This window comes from Kogia breviceps, chromosome 10, assembly GCF_026419965.1.
Source record: "Kogia breviceps isolate mKogBre1 chromosome 10, mKogBre1 haplotype 1, whole genome shotgun sequence".
NCBI lineage: Eukaryota > Metazoa > Chordata > Mammalia > Artiodactyla > Physeteridae > Kogia > Kogia breviceps.
Window position 1 is genome coordinate 15,594,537 of NC_081319.1, and position 20,614 is coordinate 15,615,150.

Here is a 20,614-nt window from a genome sequence, read left to right on the forward strand (position 1 = left end):
TCTGAGCGTCATTTGCCACATCTACAACCTGAAGAATAAAAATATCTCCTTTGCAGGACCCACTAGGAGGCTCAGAAATATTGGATGCAAAGTATTTGAAAAAGGTTAGGCTTGTAATCAATAATAGTAATCATTTTGATTTAATTTTCAAATACTCTATATAAAGGATATGTAACTGCTAAACATATAAGCTTAAAGAGATTTCAAACCCTTTAGTGATCCACTGGCATCAAACATCCCAATTATAAATGGTTATGACCTGTCAGCAGGGAAGCAATGAGAGCTGTGCAAAGAACACAGGACATGGGTTCCAAAAATGTGGCTTTGGTTCTAGGTCTGCCATTACTCAGCTGTGCTATCTTGCATTAGTTTGTCTTCAGCCTTGACGTGCTCATCCATCAACAAACGTGCTGGCTCTATTCTGGATATAAATCCATAACCTAACTGTTACTACTACCAATCTAGCCCAAGGGCCCAGTATCTTTTAGGCAGCTCCTAATTGGAGTCATACAATTGCTTCTCCATTCAGAGGCCAGAAAAATTCTGTTAATCAATTAGAGCTTGTCACTCTTCTGCTCTAAATCATCCAAGAGCTGTCCATATTATTCACGATAATATCCCAAGTCCCCTTTTGGACCTTCCCCTTTACATATGATGTGGTCCCTGCACCTCCGGACTAATCTCTCCCAGCACTGCCCCCTCCTCACTCACTCGGCTCCCGCCATACTGCAGTCCCGGCTTTTCCTCAACACTCCAAACATACCTCGGGTCTTCACACTCACGGACCTCTCCACCCTGAAAGCTCTTTCACAGGTAGTTGCATAGCTGCCTCACTCACCTCTTTCAGATCTCTACTCAAAGGTAAATAACCAGAAGGATCTTACTAGTATTATCTTAAAATCGGAGAGCAGCTCTAGGTCCTGGCCTTCTCTTACCCCACCCCCCTTCCCCAGCTAGTTTTCACTTTACCACATTTATGTGTTTGCCTATTGCTTGCCTCTCCCCACTAGAATGTCTGATTCATGAGAGCAGGGACTGTCCGTCTCATTCACTGCTATCTCCCAAGCGACAAGGCCAGTGCCCGGCACAAAGAAGGCATTCCGTAAATATTATTGGATGAAATAATCTGTTCAATATGAAGAATCGTACTCCCTTTAAAAGGCTCAGGTGGGGACAAAGCAGTATGTGAATGTTCTTCATAAACAGCCAAGGGCTATTCAAATATAAACTTTTATGATTTTATGTTCCAGAAAATCTGCATTTTTTGTTGTAGCATCCTTAACATTCGTTATAAACAAAAGTCGTTTTCATTTCTGATTTACCTGAAGTCTTCTTTTTCATTTCTTATTATGTTCTCTAAAGAGAGGAGGAAAAATGTCTCAAATTGAGGAAACTAATAATGAGGGCTGAAGGTCATCCACAGATGAATGAAGAAAGAAAATGTGAGATAACTGCTATATTTAAAATGCATAACCAACAAGGACCTACTGTAGAGCACAGGGAACTCTGCTCAATGTTATGTGGCGGCCTGGATGGGAGGGGAGTCTGGGGGAGAATGGATACCTGTATACGTATGGCTGAGTCGCTTTGCTGCGCACCTGAAACTATCACAGCATTGTTCATCGGCTAAACTCCAATATACAATAAAAAGTTAAAAAAAAAATAAAAACAAAACAGATTTACAAAAAAAAAAGAAAATGTGAGATACACACATATATATATATCATACACACACATATGCACACAATGGAGTATTATTCAGCCATAAAAATGAGAAAATCCTGTCATTTGTAACAGCCTGGATCAACCTTGAGGGCATTATTGTAAGTGACATAAGTCAGACAGAAAAAGACAAATACTGTGTGATCTCACTTATATGTGAAATATAGAAAACAAAACAAAGCAAGCTCATAGATACAGAGAACAGTTAGTGGTTGCCAGAGGATGGGCCAAATGGGTGAAGCGGGTAAAAAAGTATAAATTTCCAGTTATAAAACAAATGTCACGGAGATATAATGTACAGCCTGGCAGTAATAGTTATACATACTGTATTGCATATTTGCAAGTTGCTAAGAGAGTAGACCTTAGAAGTTCTCATCACAAGCAGAAAAATTCAGTAACTCTAAGGTGACAGACATTAACTAGACTTACCGAGGTGATCATTTTGCAATATACACAGATGACAGACAATTATGTTGTACACCTGAATCTAATATAATGCATGTACGTTATGTATCAATCAAAAAAAGAAAAAAAAATTTCAGAACTCTTCATTGTTTTGCCAGAGTATTTGTATTTTAAATAAGTAGGCACATTCTTTCTTCTGAAAGCTGTAACAAGACAGAACTGAAAGTGATTTTGTGTCGTTATCTGCTGGGAAAGTAGATATGGTCATACTGTTATTTGACAATTTCTAGATTATTAGTCATAAGCTTATGTGAGTAATAGATATTTTAAAATAACTATCATTTTAATTTTCAATCTCATCATCGAATATGTTCAGTTAGTGTCTGCTTGTCATTGACACTGTACCTGTCATACGAAGAAAAGTAAAACAGATGTGTTTCTCAAAAATAACAGTCAGCACTAAGGCTCCCTGAGGATTTGCTACGTGAAAACAATAGTAAACAATACTTTGGGAGTGTTGTTTGCGTGGCAGTCACTGTGCTAAACATTCTCTATGTGTGTCATTTAATCTACATAAAAATCCCCCATGGTCGGTGCTATTTTCATCCCCATTTTACTGATGAGGAAACAGGTTTTAAGAGGATCAGTAATACACCAAAATCACACAGCGAGTAAATGGTAGAGCCTGAATGCAAACAAAGACCCTCTGGGTCCAGCGTTTATAAACTTTCACAATGTTCTACAGATAAGTAATATCCTACTTGGTAGACTCCATTGATTTCTTTGAATTACAACCAACTACCATCAGTTCCATTTTGCAGTTAAAAACTTAAGCTTCAGGAGATTCCCAGCTGTATGATCTTGACGTGTTGAGTGAATCTCCCCAAGCTTAGGTGCACAGCTTAGTTGGGACTCCAGGTCTATATGTCACCAGGATGCCTACCCTGATACGAGTGGGTCTAGGGCAAAGGAACGAATAGAATCAACACACATATGTCTCCATATTGTAAATGCTCTAAATCAAGCTGATCAATTGACCAATAAGATCTGTTCTATTATCTTACTTTAACAAAGACATTCAAAATGACCAGGGACGGGACTTCCCTGGCGGTCCAGTGGTTAAGACTTCGCCCTCCAGTTCAGGGGATGCAGGTACATCCCTGGTCGGGAAGCTAAGATCCCACGTGCCTCGCGGGCGAAAAACCAAAACAGAAAACAGAAGCAGTACTGGAACAAATTCAATAAAGACTTTAAAAATGGTCCACATCAAAAAAAAAAAAAAAAAAAAAAAACAAAGACCAGGGCTCTAGGTTCAAATTGAGGCTTTGGGACTTCTTGGAGCTCTATGCTGGAACACAGAGGAGTGGGGAGATGAGGCATTCAGCCCTGGTCCCTCCCTTCTTTTCCATGCCCAGCCCATCTGGGAAGGGCTCAGAGCTGACTGCGTAGGGGATTTTTCTGGTCTTGGGTACTGAAGCTTGGTCGAGAACCTGAAGTGAGCCAGGTTCAGGCTTTGCATGTCACTTTGGCCCTGCGGACTTCTCAAATCATGGAGATAGGCATGCCATGGCAGGTCCTTGTAAACAGCAGAACCCAGGGAGGAGTCCCTGTTGCCCGGATCCAAGGGATGCCCTGAATTCCAGCCTGTGCTCTCAACCACTAGGTCCCTGTACCTGTTTCCTCTCAGGGAGAGGGACCTTCCTCCTTGGATGCATCCTCTATGTCATTCAGTTGTCTTATTTTTAAAAACTTATTTTTATATAATTAACATAATAGCCCAACAAATATTATTTATGGCTTTTCCATAAATCTAAGCATAAATCAAATTGCTTTGAAAGACGCAATTTTGGATTTCCCGGTTAGATCAGTCTTGTCAGTCTAGCCACTTAACAACTCCACTTTAGCCATAACGAGGGTGTCTAAACACTGTATCCCATCAAACCACTGCCTTCAGCATTGCCTCACAGTTGGTGTTTGCACTTACTCTCAATTGGGAAGCCATTGACTCTCCACTTGATTGTGGGCTCAGGTTCTCCTTCAGACTCACACAACAGGATACCACTGCTCCCAGGGCTATACACGCCACTCTGAGGTTTCTTTGTCCAGCGAGGGGGCTCTGGAAATAAACTGAAGAGCTCAGCAGCATTTGCTTGATCACAGAAGGTCCAAAAATGTTAAGAGCTGTATTTCTAGCATGTACCAGAAGATGGCAGACACAACAAAGTGTTTCACACTAGCTGTTTTTCATAAATGTTCTCTAAGGCAAGACGGGCATTGTTTTCGCCTGGAATAGGGTTTGTGTGTGGTTATGTGCTTTTATGTGTGTGTGTGTGTGTGTGTGTGTGTGTGTGTTGCAATCTGGAATCTTAGCATGTATCATAAAATCAACACACTAAAAATAGTTACCTACAGTCACTTTATTTAGCTACACAAGTAAGTATCTATCTCATTACAGAAAATGAAGGAGGGGTAACCATGTGAAATTTATTGAGTGCGAGGCAACCAAAATGGCCGATATTCAAGAAATATATTTTGAAAATTTTTAAATTAAATTAAAACATTCAGCCGTTATTTTAAATATTTCTTAATTAATGACTCTATAGCATTTATCTGTCCATATGTAATTATCTATCTTAAGAATTTGGGAGACATTACTTCCTGGAAATTTTTTTTTGCAAGGGGATGGGAGAAGGAATCCTAAAAGCAGTATTTACCTTTTTGCCTTCAAAACAACGGAGGAAAAGATAGATTTAAATCATATACTTGCATCTTTCTATGCCCTAATGCTCCAATCTTATAATTCTAAGTGGTGTGTTTCAGTACAGAAGGAGATATTCTTTAGTGCAAACATTACTGTCATGTTTTGTCACCTTAAGTATATTATTATGTCAGGGGTGAAGAGAAGATTCATATGAAAGCGTGGATGGTTTGGATAATTTGATTTCAGAGCAAATTGCACAATACTGGCAGGTAGTAATTCCCTTCAAGGGTTGCTTATTTTCCCCAAGACATTTCTGGATTTCCATTTTTAGTCAAAAAGGAAAGTCTTTAAGAAACATATATGTATAAAATGAAAAATGTCATTTAAACAATTTTTTAAGGAAAAGAGGGATTATGTGGGGGAAAAAAAAGTCTATAAATTCGCCAGGGAAAACAAAAATATACAAACATCCCTGGCAAGTTTAAGTCTGAGCAAGAGACATGGGTTTGTAATTATTCAACAGGGTGTGGACTTGTTCAATTCCAAGTTATATATGTGTCTTCATAATCTACAATTTGTAAATGTTTAGTCTTTTACTTTAAAATGCAGTAGTCCAAATTATAAACTGCACATGACCCTCCGAGGTGAAGGGTTTTAGGTTTTGTGTGTTTGTCTGCATTTTTTATGTGAGTGTTACTTTCTTTTGGTCTTTGCATACAACCACAGTGAAATTAAACATTTGAGTTAGAGAAAAAACATGAAATTTTCCTTATTCACAGTAGAAAACTAACACTGTTGCTTTCAGAACATGTAAAAATACATGAGATCATGGGGATATAATATATAGCATGGTGAGTATAACGGATAAATAATACTGTACTGTTTCTTTGAAAATTGCTAAGAGATTAGATCTTAAAAGTTCTCATCACAAGAAAAAAATTGTAACTATGTGGTGATGGATGAAAACGACACTTCTTGTGCTGATTGTTTTGCAATACATACAAATATCAAATCATTATGTTGTATACCCGAAACAAATGATGTAATATGCAAATTATATTTCAATAAAAATACAGGATACCATGTACTTATGACCTTTCCCTAAATCTTTATGAATAATAAAATCAAGATTTCCATTTCTATTCTCATCCTACCAATTTCATTAATCCTTCGGTATCTGTATTTAGATCTACTACTGTTAGATCTCAGGTAAAGGGTGCTTCAATGACCATCTTATCCAACGATTTCACCTTACAGGTGGAGTACTGCGCTTTGGAGAAGTCATCGAACTTGCCCAGGGTCACCAGGAAAAGAAACCCCACTTTCTGTTCTTGCCATTCCATGGACCTGCAGACCTATTGGATGATGAGCATCGAGACTCCGAAGTAAACGTGGTGTTATTTCTAACTCATTACTATTTCACTCGTTTGGATCACAGGTAGGAACCAAGGCCAAAGAGCTTTACCAACTTTCACTCTGTGCTTCGAAATCCACGCTTCTGCAACAGCTATCAACTGACTCAAGAGGTTTTGCGTATCCCCTAGAAATCATCGTTAAACTGTACCTGAACCCCTTCTCATAAGCTTTGTTTATAAATGTTTGGAAAGTTGTTTTTATGCTTCTCATCCCTGTTTCTCCTGAAGAATTAAGCTGTTCCTGAGCAAAGGTAGAACTGGCCATTCAATGTGAAAGGGACTTCAAGACTGTCTTGTTCAGAGCATCTTCTTCTTGGGCCTGTCATGACGCTGCTCTCAATTCCAGCCCAGACTGAGAATCTCACAATTGGGATCCGTCGTGAGAGCACCTAGACTAGATCACTAGATTAGTGATCTCTGAAGAGCCAGGGCAGAACTGTTCTCTTTCTGATGACTCCTCTGCTTTCTATAGGGGAACAAAATCTGCCACCCCAAAATATTTCTTTGGCATGCAGATGATTTTGAGGTGAAAACAATCAAGGCCCAAAAGACTCAGGAAGAAACTCTGACCTGCTCCCTAACCGCCTAAAATAGTTTAGATAGAAGGCCTGTTTTTGGAAGAGAGCTACTACAGAAATATCTGCCAAGAACACGGGCTAGTTGTGGCAGGGGAAGCTCTGCGGGGCCTAGAGATTAGAGTCCACTCTGTGTCCCACTGTCTCTGTCTGGCCCAGCAAACATCTGTGTACCACACATTTTCTCTTCCATCTCCAGTCTTCCTTGGAGATGCTGTCCTGTCCCCCTTTGAAGTCCCAAACATCCTCTCTGGTCTTTAGCTGAAGATGGTATTTAAGATGAGGCTTTGGCCATTTGGGTGAGTTACTCAGTTTTTCTGGCTCTCTCCCATGTATACATATTATTACACTTTTGTTTTATTTTCTCCTGTTAATCTGTCTCACGTCAATTTAATTCTTAGAGGAGCCACAACAAAATAGAAAGAAAGAGGAAGATGTCTTTCTCCCCAACACTGGCACAATGAAAACAGGCATGTGGGAAAATTTTCAGTTGAACTGAAATGACTGATCCCCAGAGACTCCACTGAGAAAGGAAGGGGCCTTGGACAGGAGGGAATCACTGACTTCTGGTCATTCACAATCTCATAACCTCGTATCTTGGTTGAATATATTTACTTCGTTGCTACTTTGACAATAGGACGCATGGTGAGCCTGAGGACACTGGTAGAGGACAGAAAATGTCTGGTGGCTGAAGTGAGGCTAAGGACATGCAGGGACAGAGAACAGATTTTTCCAGAGGTTGGAACGTGCAACTCTATTCCTGACAGGTAAGATCTATTTGAAAGGAGGAAAAAAGGGCTCAAGAGAGAAGAATGATTAAAATGGAAAACTCTGGGAGAAAACCACCTCACTGAATCCCAGTCTTTTATCTATTATCCTAAAATCTATGGTAACCGATGAAAACAGCTTATGCTGAAGCTTTACTCATTTGGTCATAATTGTAAATTTAAAAATAAGATGATAACTTTCTCTCACACTGCTCAAAACTGAGATGCACATGTCTGAACATTTACAATGTGATAAGCAAGCTAATTAGAGATATTTTTCCCTAGAAGGAAAGCAAAATGAAACAGGAAATTTGGTACCTATGAAACATACAACACAGCTTATTTTCTTATAACAGATTTCTATAAAATATCTATATCCTAACAAATCAAAAATTATTAGGTTCAGCAAACTTGACTTGCATTGCAACTTTTTGGAAATAAATTTATTTGAAAATGAGGCTTTCTTAAATAGATCAGTGACTGCATTGCATTTGAGTTGATGACATCTTTTAAAAATGCAGTAAAATTAAGGGTATATAACTATGTATAAATACTCTATTATACTCACTAAGTTTCAAGAGCCTTACGTGATAACAATGTTTGCGCGGTAAACTTTTGTACCGTGACTTTATATAATCAGTGGAAATGCGACTGTGGTCATAATTTGATTTCTGGATTTAGAAAGTTTTAGATGCCATTTTAATAGATCTCTTTTCATTGAATGTGTAATATTATATTTAGACCATGGATTCCTAGAAAGGATAGAAGTGCCTCATCACGACATGCCTGCTGTCGTTGCTTATACATATTATAGGATTTGAAAGTGCACTTTGTTTTCCTATTTAGAATGTTGTAGCCTAAATTACAGAGTTTGATTGTGTTTAGTAATAAAGAAGAAATATCACAGATATAGAGAATACAGTAAAAGACATGCTTTTACTTAAGCACAATGAGTGTTTTCATAATGGGCTAGATTTTCAAAGTTCACAATAACATTGCTCTTTTCCTATATGGCTAATCCTTGCTATTTAATTTGAGTTTCCAAGCAAGAGACAAAGAAAGGGAAAGAAGAAGGTGCAGGAAGGCAGAAGAAAATTGAATGAAAGTGAACTCATCCGTCCCTATGATTAATGAAGGATATATTTACTGCTTTCACACTTAACAGTAAAAAGACTTCTTGAGCTCAGTTTGCTTTTCACTCGCCATGTGTGAAGAAAAACTCCTAAAACATACAACTGAGGGCACATTTAGTAGTTTCTCATTAAGGATAAAGGATTAAATGTTCCTCATTAAAACATTATTTACATCTCAATAGTGCTAATAGCTGTTTTATGAATAGTGAGGACAATTTGTTCGGGAAACCTATATTCCTTTAGAGTCCTATAGTCAACATTTTAAATTGCGCAATTAATTTTACATCCTTGATTTATTTTTTCCTTTTGCAACCTTTGCAGTTCTTTTGAAAGCTTCAGTCTCAGAGTCAAGAAAACCATGGCCAGATTGTTAAAATATTCAGCTACCGTAGCAATGTTCCAGCCATCTGGAAGGATTTCTAATAGTCAGCAATTCGGAGTAAAAGCAGCTAACAATGAGACCTGTCTGGTTCCTGGGTATGTGCTGGAGCTGGCGGGGGCGGGAGGCTGGGTCGGGGGGTTACAGAAACACACCCCTGTTGCATGGTATAGCCATATTATGTAGAGGCATCAAACGATGACTAAAATTCGAGAAAAAAATACATCTCTCAAACTCTTCCTCTCTGAAGTTCTTAGTGAATAATTTAATGTCAGAGGAATATGTCACTGTTGGCAAATGTTGATATTTATCCGTAATACTAGGCTTTCTCCTCTACAGGTTTTGCTTGTGTTGAACTAAGGGAAACAATATTCTCATCTTTGGTTCTTCATTCTTCCTAACTTAACCAATCACACACATTGTGAGAAAATTCTTGGAAACACGCTGCTCTTCCAAACAGCAGCACGATTACAACAGTTATCTTAACATTTACTTGTGAATATAATTTGTGTCTGAGTATTTTTTTTTCCCCACTAATTAAAACAGTGGGCCTTTACTTAGGCATTCCTTGTGCAAAATGAAGCTTTAAGAGGTGAACTTTATTGGAATAAAAATGGAAGCCTTAGAGCACCAGTTCACTAAATGGAAACCTGAAGGAGACCATTCCTTTCAAAAGTTAAACCTACACAGCACTAAATAAGTACAAACGCAGTAATGATCCCATTAATTTGATCAATGCAGTCAACCAAACCATATACAGAAACCCCAATGTGATCAGAATCACAGAAAATAGTCTGCATCAATCAAATTCACAGGACGACTAGGTAATCTTTATATCTGCCCAGCAGGCGGAACCCTGCTATCTACATACTGTGGCTTAGCTTCTTTTTAAATGGTGACATCATCACTTACTTATTTCTATGAGTACAACAAAGAAGAGCCCAACTTCTATTGCTCAGAAGGCTTGTTTACAGAAAGATGACTTGAATACAACGTGTTTTTCTGGACCTTTTGACAGAGAAGTAACACTTACACCATACTGTCTATGTTTCTTTCCCCATTAGTAACCTATTAAACATCATCTGAACTCAAGATATGGACCCCCAAAATAAGAAAGAACTAAGACAATAATTTGTCTGACTCCCTCAATTCATTGGTGAAGAAACGGAGGTTCAGAAAGGTGAAGGCAATTGGTCAAGGACACAGGACGTTAATGACAGGACTGGGAAAGTCCAAGGTCTCTTCCAGGCCCAACATCATACTTTCTCCCATGGTAAGGCTTATTTCTTTTAAGATTTCCTATTATGCAGTGTCACATGTATATTAAAATAAATTTTTCTTCTCATAATATGATGACATAGGAGATTAGGTTTAGTGACTATTCATATAAATAATGGAAGTCATCTGTGTTCAGTCCCTAACCAGAGATCTTTTCCTGTCATTTGTCCCTTCTATGTGGTTTTGTGGGGCAAGTGACAAACCTGATTAATTGAAGTGTAATATATTCCATTGCTCTCTCTAGAATTAAAAGTTGAAACAGCTTACCTGTTTTAACATATATGCATTAGAGGTTGACTACATATGGGTTCCTTTTTTTTTTTTTAAATAGAAGAAAAATAAATCAACATGGGAAACGTACCTTCTACTATAACATGAAAATCATGAATGGCTGATCCCAAGAAATTGCTGGCTGTGCAGCGATAGTTTCCTTTGTCCCGGTAGGAGACATTCTCTATCTTCAAAGTTTTGCCATAATTTTCTTTTGTTTCTCTTCCCTTTGGTAAATCGCCTCCCATTTTGTTCCAATCAACCTGTGGAGTTGGTCTGTGAAACAATACATAAATGATACACATTTATTTTAAGTGAAAAATAAAAAGTAAAGAAATCCACAGGACACATCCCTCACTGTGGTGCTTTTAGGTCTGCACCCAGAGTTCCACTGAAAAACATCAGGCTTCCCAGGGCACAGACCTGCCCACCACCATCCATGGTGAACATCAGGGTTGGAGCAAATCTCTTTCATTGCAATCTCCCTCACTAAGCTGCTTCCTCAGAAATCCTCTATTTCCTCTACCGAGAGGGCTAACTCCGTGTAAATGCTGAATAGATATGGTTAGATGAACGATACATTACTGGACCTGTAGAAATACTACAAGGTATTTTTCAAGTGTGCTATCTCCCTGTGGGTGGTTTGAAAGGGCCAGAAATAATGGCCCTCTTCCCTAGAAGAGTTTGAAAAACACAATAAAGTAAGGCCCAACAGCGAGTAGCGGGAAACTGTGGTACCCCCTTTAATCCTTATGAAGCTGATATTGGACAATAAGACTCAGATGTAGGGGCCAAACGTGCTGTCTGGAACATGGAATAGCTCATTATAGGGCAAGGTGGGCTCTGCAGTACAGATCTGGCCACCCAGGTAGCTTTCCACCCTGATGGGGAATACACCAATAGAGGAATGAAGCAAATCTCCCTTGCTTAGAAAGATTAGATCACCCAATGGAAACAAACAAGTGATAAAAAGAACAAAACAAAAACCAAACTGCTAACTTGTCACACACCAACACAGTAACATTTTTCCACCTTATCTGGGTAGAAAACAAGGAGGAGGAATCACGCCAGCTGCATTTAAAACAGAAAAATCCCATTTCATGAAAACCAGACAACTGGGAGAAGTGGAAGCCTCTAGACTTATGTGATTTATAAATGATGTGGAAAACACTGATGCCTGATTTTAACTGATGGATTTTTTTTTTCCTCCTCTTCACTTGGTCTATATGACTGAGTGGAAGACACTTTTGTTGCTTTTATTGATGATTTTTTTTCCTTCCCACTATATTTCTTTTTATCATTAATACCTGAAAGTTACTGAGTGTGTTCTAAATGTGGTCATTATTATCATCATTTTACCAGTGAGGATTCTAAAGTTCAAGAAGTTAATTTGTTTAAAGTCACTGGGGTAATAAATGACACATTAGAACTTGAATTTGCCTGACTAAACGTGTTCTTTTGATCAATGTGTTCTATTTTATTTGTGCTTTTCCAACTCTTTTTTTTTTCCTTTCTAACCATGTATTCTTCGAATATAGGCTTGTAGGCAACTTAGTTACTAGTTAATAATTGAACAATTCATATTGTTTGTGTCAATTATCTTAAATTGTATTGTTAGGCGGTGGTTAAACTAATTCAGTTATTATGCAAAAAATATTAGAGGTAAAGATGAAAGTCTTTTACACACATCTAGTCTCTTCCCCTTCCCTCGAGGCTCAAGTACTTACCAGCCTCACAGATCTGGAACCACTACCTTTATTTTACCAGACTTACAGTACATGGCACACTTCTGTAGGAAACAGTCATGATGCTCAGACAGGCGGTTGTGAGAGTATATTAGCCACTGGCTTCCTGAGCACACCACCCAATAGGATGCATAACCCACGCCTCCTAACTGCTTGCTTTCCACTCCATCTGCCAAAATGGCAATTTGCCAAATTACAGGCTACTCTGGACGTCAGTTGCTCCAAATCAGGAGTTTTTCGTGAGTCCATGCTTTAATAGTACAAGCATCTCACTTGCTGTAAAATCTTCTTTTTGGGGGGGTTAGGCCTTGGAAACCAGTCTGATCCTCTAATACCTATTCTTTGAAAGAATGGGATAACATGATTATCTGTAAGTATCATATGACTATGAGACATAATTCATCTAAGGACACATCTATACCATTGCAAGAAGGTCCAGCAATATTCTTGCTAATTTTTTTTTCTTTTTTAAAATTTAATAAGCATCTACTAACAGCATTAGAATAAATTTTTGAAGGAAAATATATTGCTTAATCCATTTTTATACATAAATATACACCATGTCATCATCTCAAGCTTTAGTTCAGGTCTTTGCCCAGCCATCTTTAATTCTTATACTTCCTTTGCTTGCAGAAGAATCTTACCTAGTTTAAACTCATGAATTTACAAAACAGAGAAAAGAAAAAATTTGAGCCCAACAGTCAGCAGAGGGAATTTGCCTTTAATCCTACTGAAGCTTTCACAGGGTGTGACTGAGTGTGCACTGGCCCATGAATATGGTCTTTTCCACTGAGGGACTCACTGACTGCACTTCTTCTGGGGAGGGAACACTTTTCTTTTCTTTTCTGAATGAAATTCACAATGTCATTTTAACTCTTCTCAGTGTCCACCGTACAGAATCTGTAGAATCTGAGCCCTTCAACCTTTCCCTGTGAAAGCCTTCCCATTTTACTTAATGGTATCAATATTCTCATTATTCATAGCCATTTTCTGAAACATCTACTATAACCCACTTCTTTAGATTCAGGGGTAATGCCATCCTTTGTTCACGCCCGCCTTTAGCTGAACAAAACAGTTCATTTGGTTGAAATATGCCGAAGAAGTTAAATTTAGAGAGAGTTTAGGGTTCTGGAGACAAAGAGGATGAAATCCCAGCCTCCACTTCATACTAAGTGTAGAGAGGTGACTTCAACTCTCTGGCCTACATTTGCCTAACCTGTAAATGGGAATATCTGTCATGAGAAACAGTGAGGATAAAATGAGCTAATGTACATATGTCAATGCCTAGAGGGGTGGGATAGGGAGGGTGGGAGGGAGACGCAAGAGGGAGGGGATATGGGGATATAAGTATATGTATATAGCTGATTCACTTTGTTATACAGCAGAAACTAACACACCATTGTAAAGCAATTATATGCCAATAAAGATGTTAAAAAAAATGAGCTAATGTATGAAAAGGGCAAAACATAGCGCCTGACACATCATAAAGAGGACAATGTCCTCATTATAATTATATTTGTTATGGAGGTTTAAAACTTCTAAGGAGAAAATTTTTCAGGTACTCCAAAAGTTTTACAATGTATCACCTTCACCTGAAAGGCAACCAGATCAGCCAGGATTCCCAACCCAAACCCACGATGAGTAAGAAGAAACCACTTTGGGTGAAACTCTTCTGACAAGGCATCAGGCATCCTCAAGTCCCCAAAGACAACACATACTGATGTTCACTGTCTTCTTCTATATTGCCTCATGACATTGCATTTTCCAAAAAGCACGTGAGAGCCTTTCTATTATATTGAAGACAATCCAGGCAGCTGCCAGCACACTCAAGAGGTAAGTTATAGCATTTGGGAGAAATAGGAAAAAAGGATTACTGACATATTCTCCCTGCCCAAAGAGTCAACCAAGAATAGTGATGAACCCTGAAAGAACTTAATTTCTACCACTGTAAACACATATGAATAAGAACAAAAGAGTAGGCAGTTACCAACAAGATTCAAACCGAACCTGAGTCTTTCATCTCCTCACATAATACAGAGACCAAATTCCCGAACAGAGGCCATGTCCCTGCACGTCTAATTAATTTACGATCATACACTTTGGCAATTTAAGACAGATAAGCAACCTGAATATTTCTACTGGATGGAAAGAGAAATTTACAAAGCTCAGGGGTTGTAAAACCATTAAAATCTGCTCCTTTTCTTCATAATCTAATTTAAAACCACCCATTCAGAATATACACTGGATTATGAATGAGTATGAATTTCAAACTCTAGTCCATGAACCAGAAGCCCAGCTATGCAAAGCCCTTAGTTTACAAACTGATTATGTAAACTTGGGTGCTAGGAAGGTGGAATGTATTTTCTCATGGTATTCCCAATGGCAGGGATGGGTATGTGGCGGTAAGCATAGAAGGATGATGAAAGGAAACAGGTGACCTTGTATGACCAAGTATTAACTAAGATGGTCCTTGTTTACATTGACTTAACGGTAGTTACTCAATAAAATCACAATTTCAACAGGTGACCAGGCAAAGACTCCTTAGCCTTTACTTGGAGGATTTGGAAAAGTGTACTTCTTCAGTCGTGAAAAAAGTTTGGTTCATTAGCTCTGATGTGAAACTCTCTGAAATTGCATGATCTGGACCTGCTTGTGTGCAAAGGACAGGTGGGTGAAATAATAGATAAATAGGGCTCTGTGGAACCTGAAAAGACATTAACAAGCAGGAGCAGGACAAATAATACAGCAGAGACATAAATCTTGTACTAATAGTGATGGGCTGACTCCTAACAGCCTCATGCTCTAAGGATGGCATGCCAGTGCTGACTGAGACAAGGAGAATGCTGTCACTGACACCTCCATTCACACTTTCACCAACTGACAGAGAGATCTAATTATAAATCAATCTCAGGCACAGCCTGAAATCTGTAGAGTGAAGTGCAAATTACTTTCTCCAGGAATGTAGTAACAGGATTTTTGTTTTAAAGAAATCATTTTTAAAGATGCATGCAGGCACACCCTTCACTGCTACCTTATCCTGTACAGAACAGAATGGAAAAAATCAGGAATGGGGTCAAGTTACTTACAGGCCTTCAGCAAAACACTCGAGCAGCAGGGTGTCCCCTTTGAGGATGGTAACCGAGGACTCACTGCCACTCTCCGGAGAAGGCAACAGTAGTCTGGGTTTCCTTTGCTTGATTGAATTCGCTACAAAGCAGAACAGAAAAGGCTCAGATTTTTTTTTTTCAAACTAAGAAAAGTAAACTCCTTTGGCACTCAATCTTTCTTAAAAAATATTTAACCATATGGACCTATGTGTGTGTATGTATATTTACACACACATTTTAATTTATTTTCACACATTTACTTCACATGTATTTCACACATTTTAATATATCCCCATTTAAATAGATTCCACTCATACCACGAAGCATGGGTTGCCCTTCAGATGCATTAAGTAAGCGTCACATCAAGTTTTAGAAAGGTTATGATTTAACCCACATCTTCAAATTCAGAAGTTCAACCACTGTTCAAGATAAATAGTTTCTTGATGAAAGCCCTTAAGTTAATTGACAGTTAATGGTTTTATATTCTACATTTTAATCATACCTGTTCATGTTTGATGGCCATGTGTATTTTTCTTGAATTTAAATGTGCCTAAATATTTGACAAGCTTCCTGGGCCCTGCACCCAGAAATTCTGATTCAGGAAGCCTGTGGTGCACACCAGGCATCTATGAATTTATCAAGCTCTTTAGGTGACTCTACTTGCAGTCTCAGGCCCTCAAAGATAAACACTGTTGTAGGAAAGATTCAGAAGCATTCTCAGTAACTGGGTAAGGAAATGTTCCATTTCCTATTTTCCTAAGAATACTTTCATATACAATGGAAAATGAGGAAACTTCCCTTTTTAATGCAAACCTTGATTTCATTTCCAAGGGTTCACACAAATTATGTTTCACATCCAATGTCAATGTAATTTGACGTGATATGCAAAGGGTAAACAGGTGATGTGCTGTTATCAGAGTAGAAGAAAGTCACTAGCAGCTGTGTGTACCTTGCTATAGCTTCCTTCCAAGTGTTTATTTCTTGAAAAATAATTTTGAAGATGTAGTATGTGCAATGAGTTTTATTACTGAGTGCTGGAAAGATAGGACAATATATGTGTTATTGACCTCAAAGGAAATGATGTTGGCCATATATACCTAATCAGTCCATTTTCAAACTGAGGGGGTACCAAGAGGAGCCCTCATCCAGCCCTGCCGATGTTACCAGTGTACTAGATATCTAAGTTAGCATGGAGGGTTCAATGCTGGTGCCATTTTTAAAAGGAATATTTGTCGCATTCAAGCAAATGATTCTTTTCTTTACAGAAAAACAGCCTACTATATAATTCAGGTTTACTCGGGCATCTTCCATAGAACACTACTGTGGTAAGTGCTCTATGGGAAACAAAAAATAAAATAAAAACCTTTCCACAGACAAATGAGTCTGGAAAATGCTGCAACCTATATTCTTTCGCAGTGAGTCACAACGGACAGTTGTGTATTAAGTACTCCAAGAGGTCTTGCAAGGAAAATAACCATTTAACTTTCTTACACCCAACGCTTTCCCTATGTCTGTTACCCTCGACCAGTCCTTTTTCCTTTTCTTCGTGTAACAGCTCTGAACCAAACTGCCGATCAACCATGAGAGACATTTTGGGAGACCTATAATAATTACTCCATTAAAAATGTGTTATATACGTATATTGACTTATGTTAATTATATCATCTATAAGTATACAGGTGTATTTATATAGTTATGCATTTACAGATATCACTCCTTTTTACATATATTTAATGGGGACGGGAGAACATAGAACCCTCTATGCTAAGGAGTTTTCCTTACTAAGAATATTAGTATTTTAATAAACTCACCACAGTGTTAAAGGAAAAATTCAAATTCTAAGATGACAATGAGCTACCATAGGTGAAAATAAATGTCAACATTCTGCACATCATCAACTTACCCTTGGAACCAATTTCTGTGGATGAACTTGAGTCATTAGCATGCTTTACTGAAATAAAAAAATGGAAGAAAAAAACTCACAGACATAATGGTAGATGCGGATACCAAAACAGAATGAAAAGCCATAGTTGTCTCTTAGAAAAATTACAAAATGAGATATAACCATGCTTCACTAGAAAAGCACCTTTGGGGATAGAGTTGAAAAATATTTATAACGAGCTCAATCTTGAACTACTACAGATGAAATCCAGGTGGAAAAGATACAAATTTTAGCTCCATTAAAGGGAACTGAGGTTGCCAAAACGATGCCACAGTGAAGCCCTGGCATAGTGAATCTACACACAATGATGAAAAAATTATGAACCAAATTAGACAATGGAATGGTCATGCCAACTTTTGATTCTACCAGAGCCAATTACTCAGTCAGTGAACTGCTGGAGATTATCTCTGCCCTTTGAATCTATGGTTCTTTCTCCCACTAATAAGGGCTGTTTTCAAATGTAGGAACCCAGACTAGCATCTGCAGAATCAAGTGGGAAAGAGGAGCAATTCAAATAAGTTTGCCAATTTGGGAAGGACAAAAAAGCTTGATGTGATAAAAATTGTAATACTGCTCCTTTTTATTTTTGACTCTGTTCTTTTCTCCCACATTGTCAGCCTGCGGTTTATGCAAAATCACAGAGATCCAGAGCCTGAGACTTGCTTAGAAAACCCTGGAATTCCCTCGGGTATTTCACCCAGGGGAAATGACTAGACCTTCCAGACGTCAAGTGAAATATATTTGTACCGTGAATTGAGATTTCATTTTCTGGATGCAGGAGACAGAGCTACCGTCGATGTATAGCTGCAGATGTCTCTTTCATTGGGATGACATCTCTAGAGTTAAACTAAACACTGGTGGAAAATATCAACCCAGCTCTAACTGGCTTCAAATAGAATAAAATTATAAACACATTTGTATCCCCCATTCATGCTGGCACGATAAATTATTTGGACTTACAACTGTTAACTGTTAGTTTCATAGGCATTTTCTGTACAATAGTCCTTAATCTTGGGAATGCAGCAAAGCAACAGTAATCATTCCGACTGTCTTTTTCTTCCACATTTGCGAAGTACAGATCTCCCTTTTGGCTCATGTATACTCTTTCATCTTGTTCGATGTGTTCTAATTCTGGAAAAGAAATACCTTGTCATTAAAAGGGGCAACTGTCCTTTATCATGTCTCATCTCCTTTTTTCATTATCCTCTCCTTTATATTAATTTAATTTTATTTTTCATGCTGGCTCTTCCTATTCCTCTCAAGTCTGGTCTTACTATAAAAGCAATTAGTGCATAAGAAGTAAAATACAAAAAATAACAAAACCCTTGGGAGTGCACTTGTCAGTCTGGGCATTCTACTTCTCTTGACCATCCAGGACTCTACCTGTGCTTTATGGGTCTGCACTGGCTTATCTGAAAACTGGTCCAATTCAGATAATGGCCTAATTATTACTCTTATTTTATTAGGATCATATTTCTTTAAAACAAATTTCCACAAAAGTGTGTCTGAGATATTAATCTCTCTTCCATGGATGCAGCCTGGAAAGTTCTAGGATGAATGGAATCTGGAACTCTGGCTGCAGCCAAGAGTAGCTTCTTTTGCTTTCTTCCAAATGCTGTACGATTATTAGTTCTCTCTGTGGGACACAATGGGAAAACATTTAGAGAGCACTGCTAAGGCACATGCCAGAAGTAGGCTTTACAAGAAGCTGGAATTCCAACTCAAGAATTGGTAAAAGTTTTTGACAAATTAAACACAAAAGTTAATACTAATTTCTATGTGCGTCACTGTAGGAGGTGGGTACAACATTATTAAAAGAGAAATTTAAAGCTAGCAACTCAGATACAAGCCATCCTCAGTTTTGACATGGATAATATCCCAAAGGTAAGTAAGTTGTTTGGAATACAAAAAGTATTTCCTTCATAGACATACTTTATCATATCAATAGCCTCTACTCTTTCCAGATATGACAAAATCAAAGAACATATTTCGTGGTTTTCTAGTGCTTTCATGTATATTTAGAACTTAGAGAAGACAACAGATAGAAATAGCTTTTAAAATCTACTTGATTACACATTGACAACCGTATATTAATTTTTTATCTTTAATTCCAGTGTGTTGTTTTACATAATGCATGAAATTAAAATGTCCCCTTATGGATACAACAGAACATTACTTACCAATATTCATCCAATAAATGTGTAAAGGTGGGAGGCCTTTGGGAGGGTTGCACGGAAGGACAATTGGATCGCCCTCCTCCACTTCAAGAGGGTCAATTTTTTCTTTGGGGAATTTTGGAACATCTGGTATAAAAAATCATTTAAAGACATTATTTAAAATTTATGTTACAAGTAATGTTTTAACGTTACAAGTAATATCTTAAAGTGTTCTTCTTTTTAAAAATTAGAGCATTTTTAATAAATTCAACACCCCAAATCTTGGTTCTCATATCTCTCCTGCAGAGGAAAATACTGTTAAAAATATGTGGTGCATCCTTATACAACCTTAAAAATATTTCTGCATTCTGTAACTGTAGACAACAAATATTTCTGCTCTGACATCAATAAGGCAACAGTATACTTGTGCATATTTCTCTGTGAAGAGATGTAAGCTCTGAGTCACAGGAGTCGCTCGTTTTAACTTTTGATAGATAAGGAATCTTTTTCCTCCAAACACTGTGATTTATTTTTAGGGAGATACTTATTTTCTGTCTTTTGCTTTATTGTGAAGCCCTTGAATGTGATTGGCAAATATTCCATTCACAGCACAATCAAACTAAATAAACAATTCAAAGCCCACGTGGGGAAAACGGTACGAATGCAATGAAAAGCCAAACATGATCACTATATGTTGCAAAGGGAGTCATTCACATTGAAATCAGTCCCAGTAAATGAAATATTAAGTGAAATGGAACTGATGTAGGAAAGGAGAGTTTGCAGTATTTCAGCATACTGTTTCTTTCCCATGCTGGAATCAATTTCCTAAAACTCAATGCATTGGGACTATAAGACACAACTGGGCAGAAGTTGAAATCCGACACCAATGTTTGATATTCTTATGAAGTTATTTATAAAATAGTTTTAGAAATATTCAAAATATATTCTGCCTCAACATTATTTGTACCTTTCAACTTTGTTATGGGAATTTGCATTATAGAATTACTCAGACTCTGATG

The 20,614-nt window shown here is 37.8% G+C and overlaps 1 protein-coding gene across 11 annotated transcripts in view; it reads right to left on the minus strand.

The window, feature by feature from the left end:
* Window positions 1–20,614, minus strand: part of CHL1 (cell adhesion molecule L1 like) — a 202,123-nt gene that overhangs the window by 45,390 nt on the left and 136,119 nt on the right. For 3 of the 11 annotated variants that reach the window (XM_059075606.2, XM_059075603.2, XM_067043607.1), the window contains 6 exons: window positions 19,620–19,742; window positions 18,400–18,570; window positions 17,401–17,448; window positions 15,477–15,597; window positions 10,737–10,921; window positions 4,112–4,243 (listed from right to left, as the gene is read on the minus strand). In XM_059075606.2, the coding sequence (XP_058931589.1) occupies window positions 4,112–4,243; window positions 10,737–10,921; window positions 15,477–15,597; window positions 17,401–17,448; window positions 18,400–18,570; window positions 19,620–19,742 (780 nt within the window). Of the gene's footprint in view, window positions 1–4,111; window positions 4,277–10,736; window positions 10,922–15,476; window positions 15,598–17,400; window positions 17,449–18,399; window positions 18,571–19,619; window positions 19,743–20,614 lie in introns of all 11 variants that reach the window. The other 8 variants (XM_067043606.1, XM_067043598.1, XM_067043599.1 and 5 more) reach the window with 3 other exon arrangements.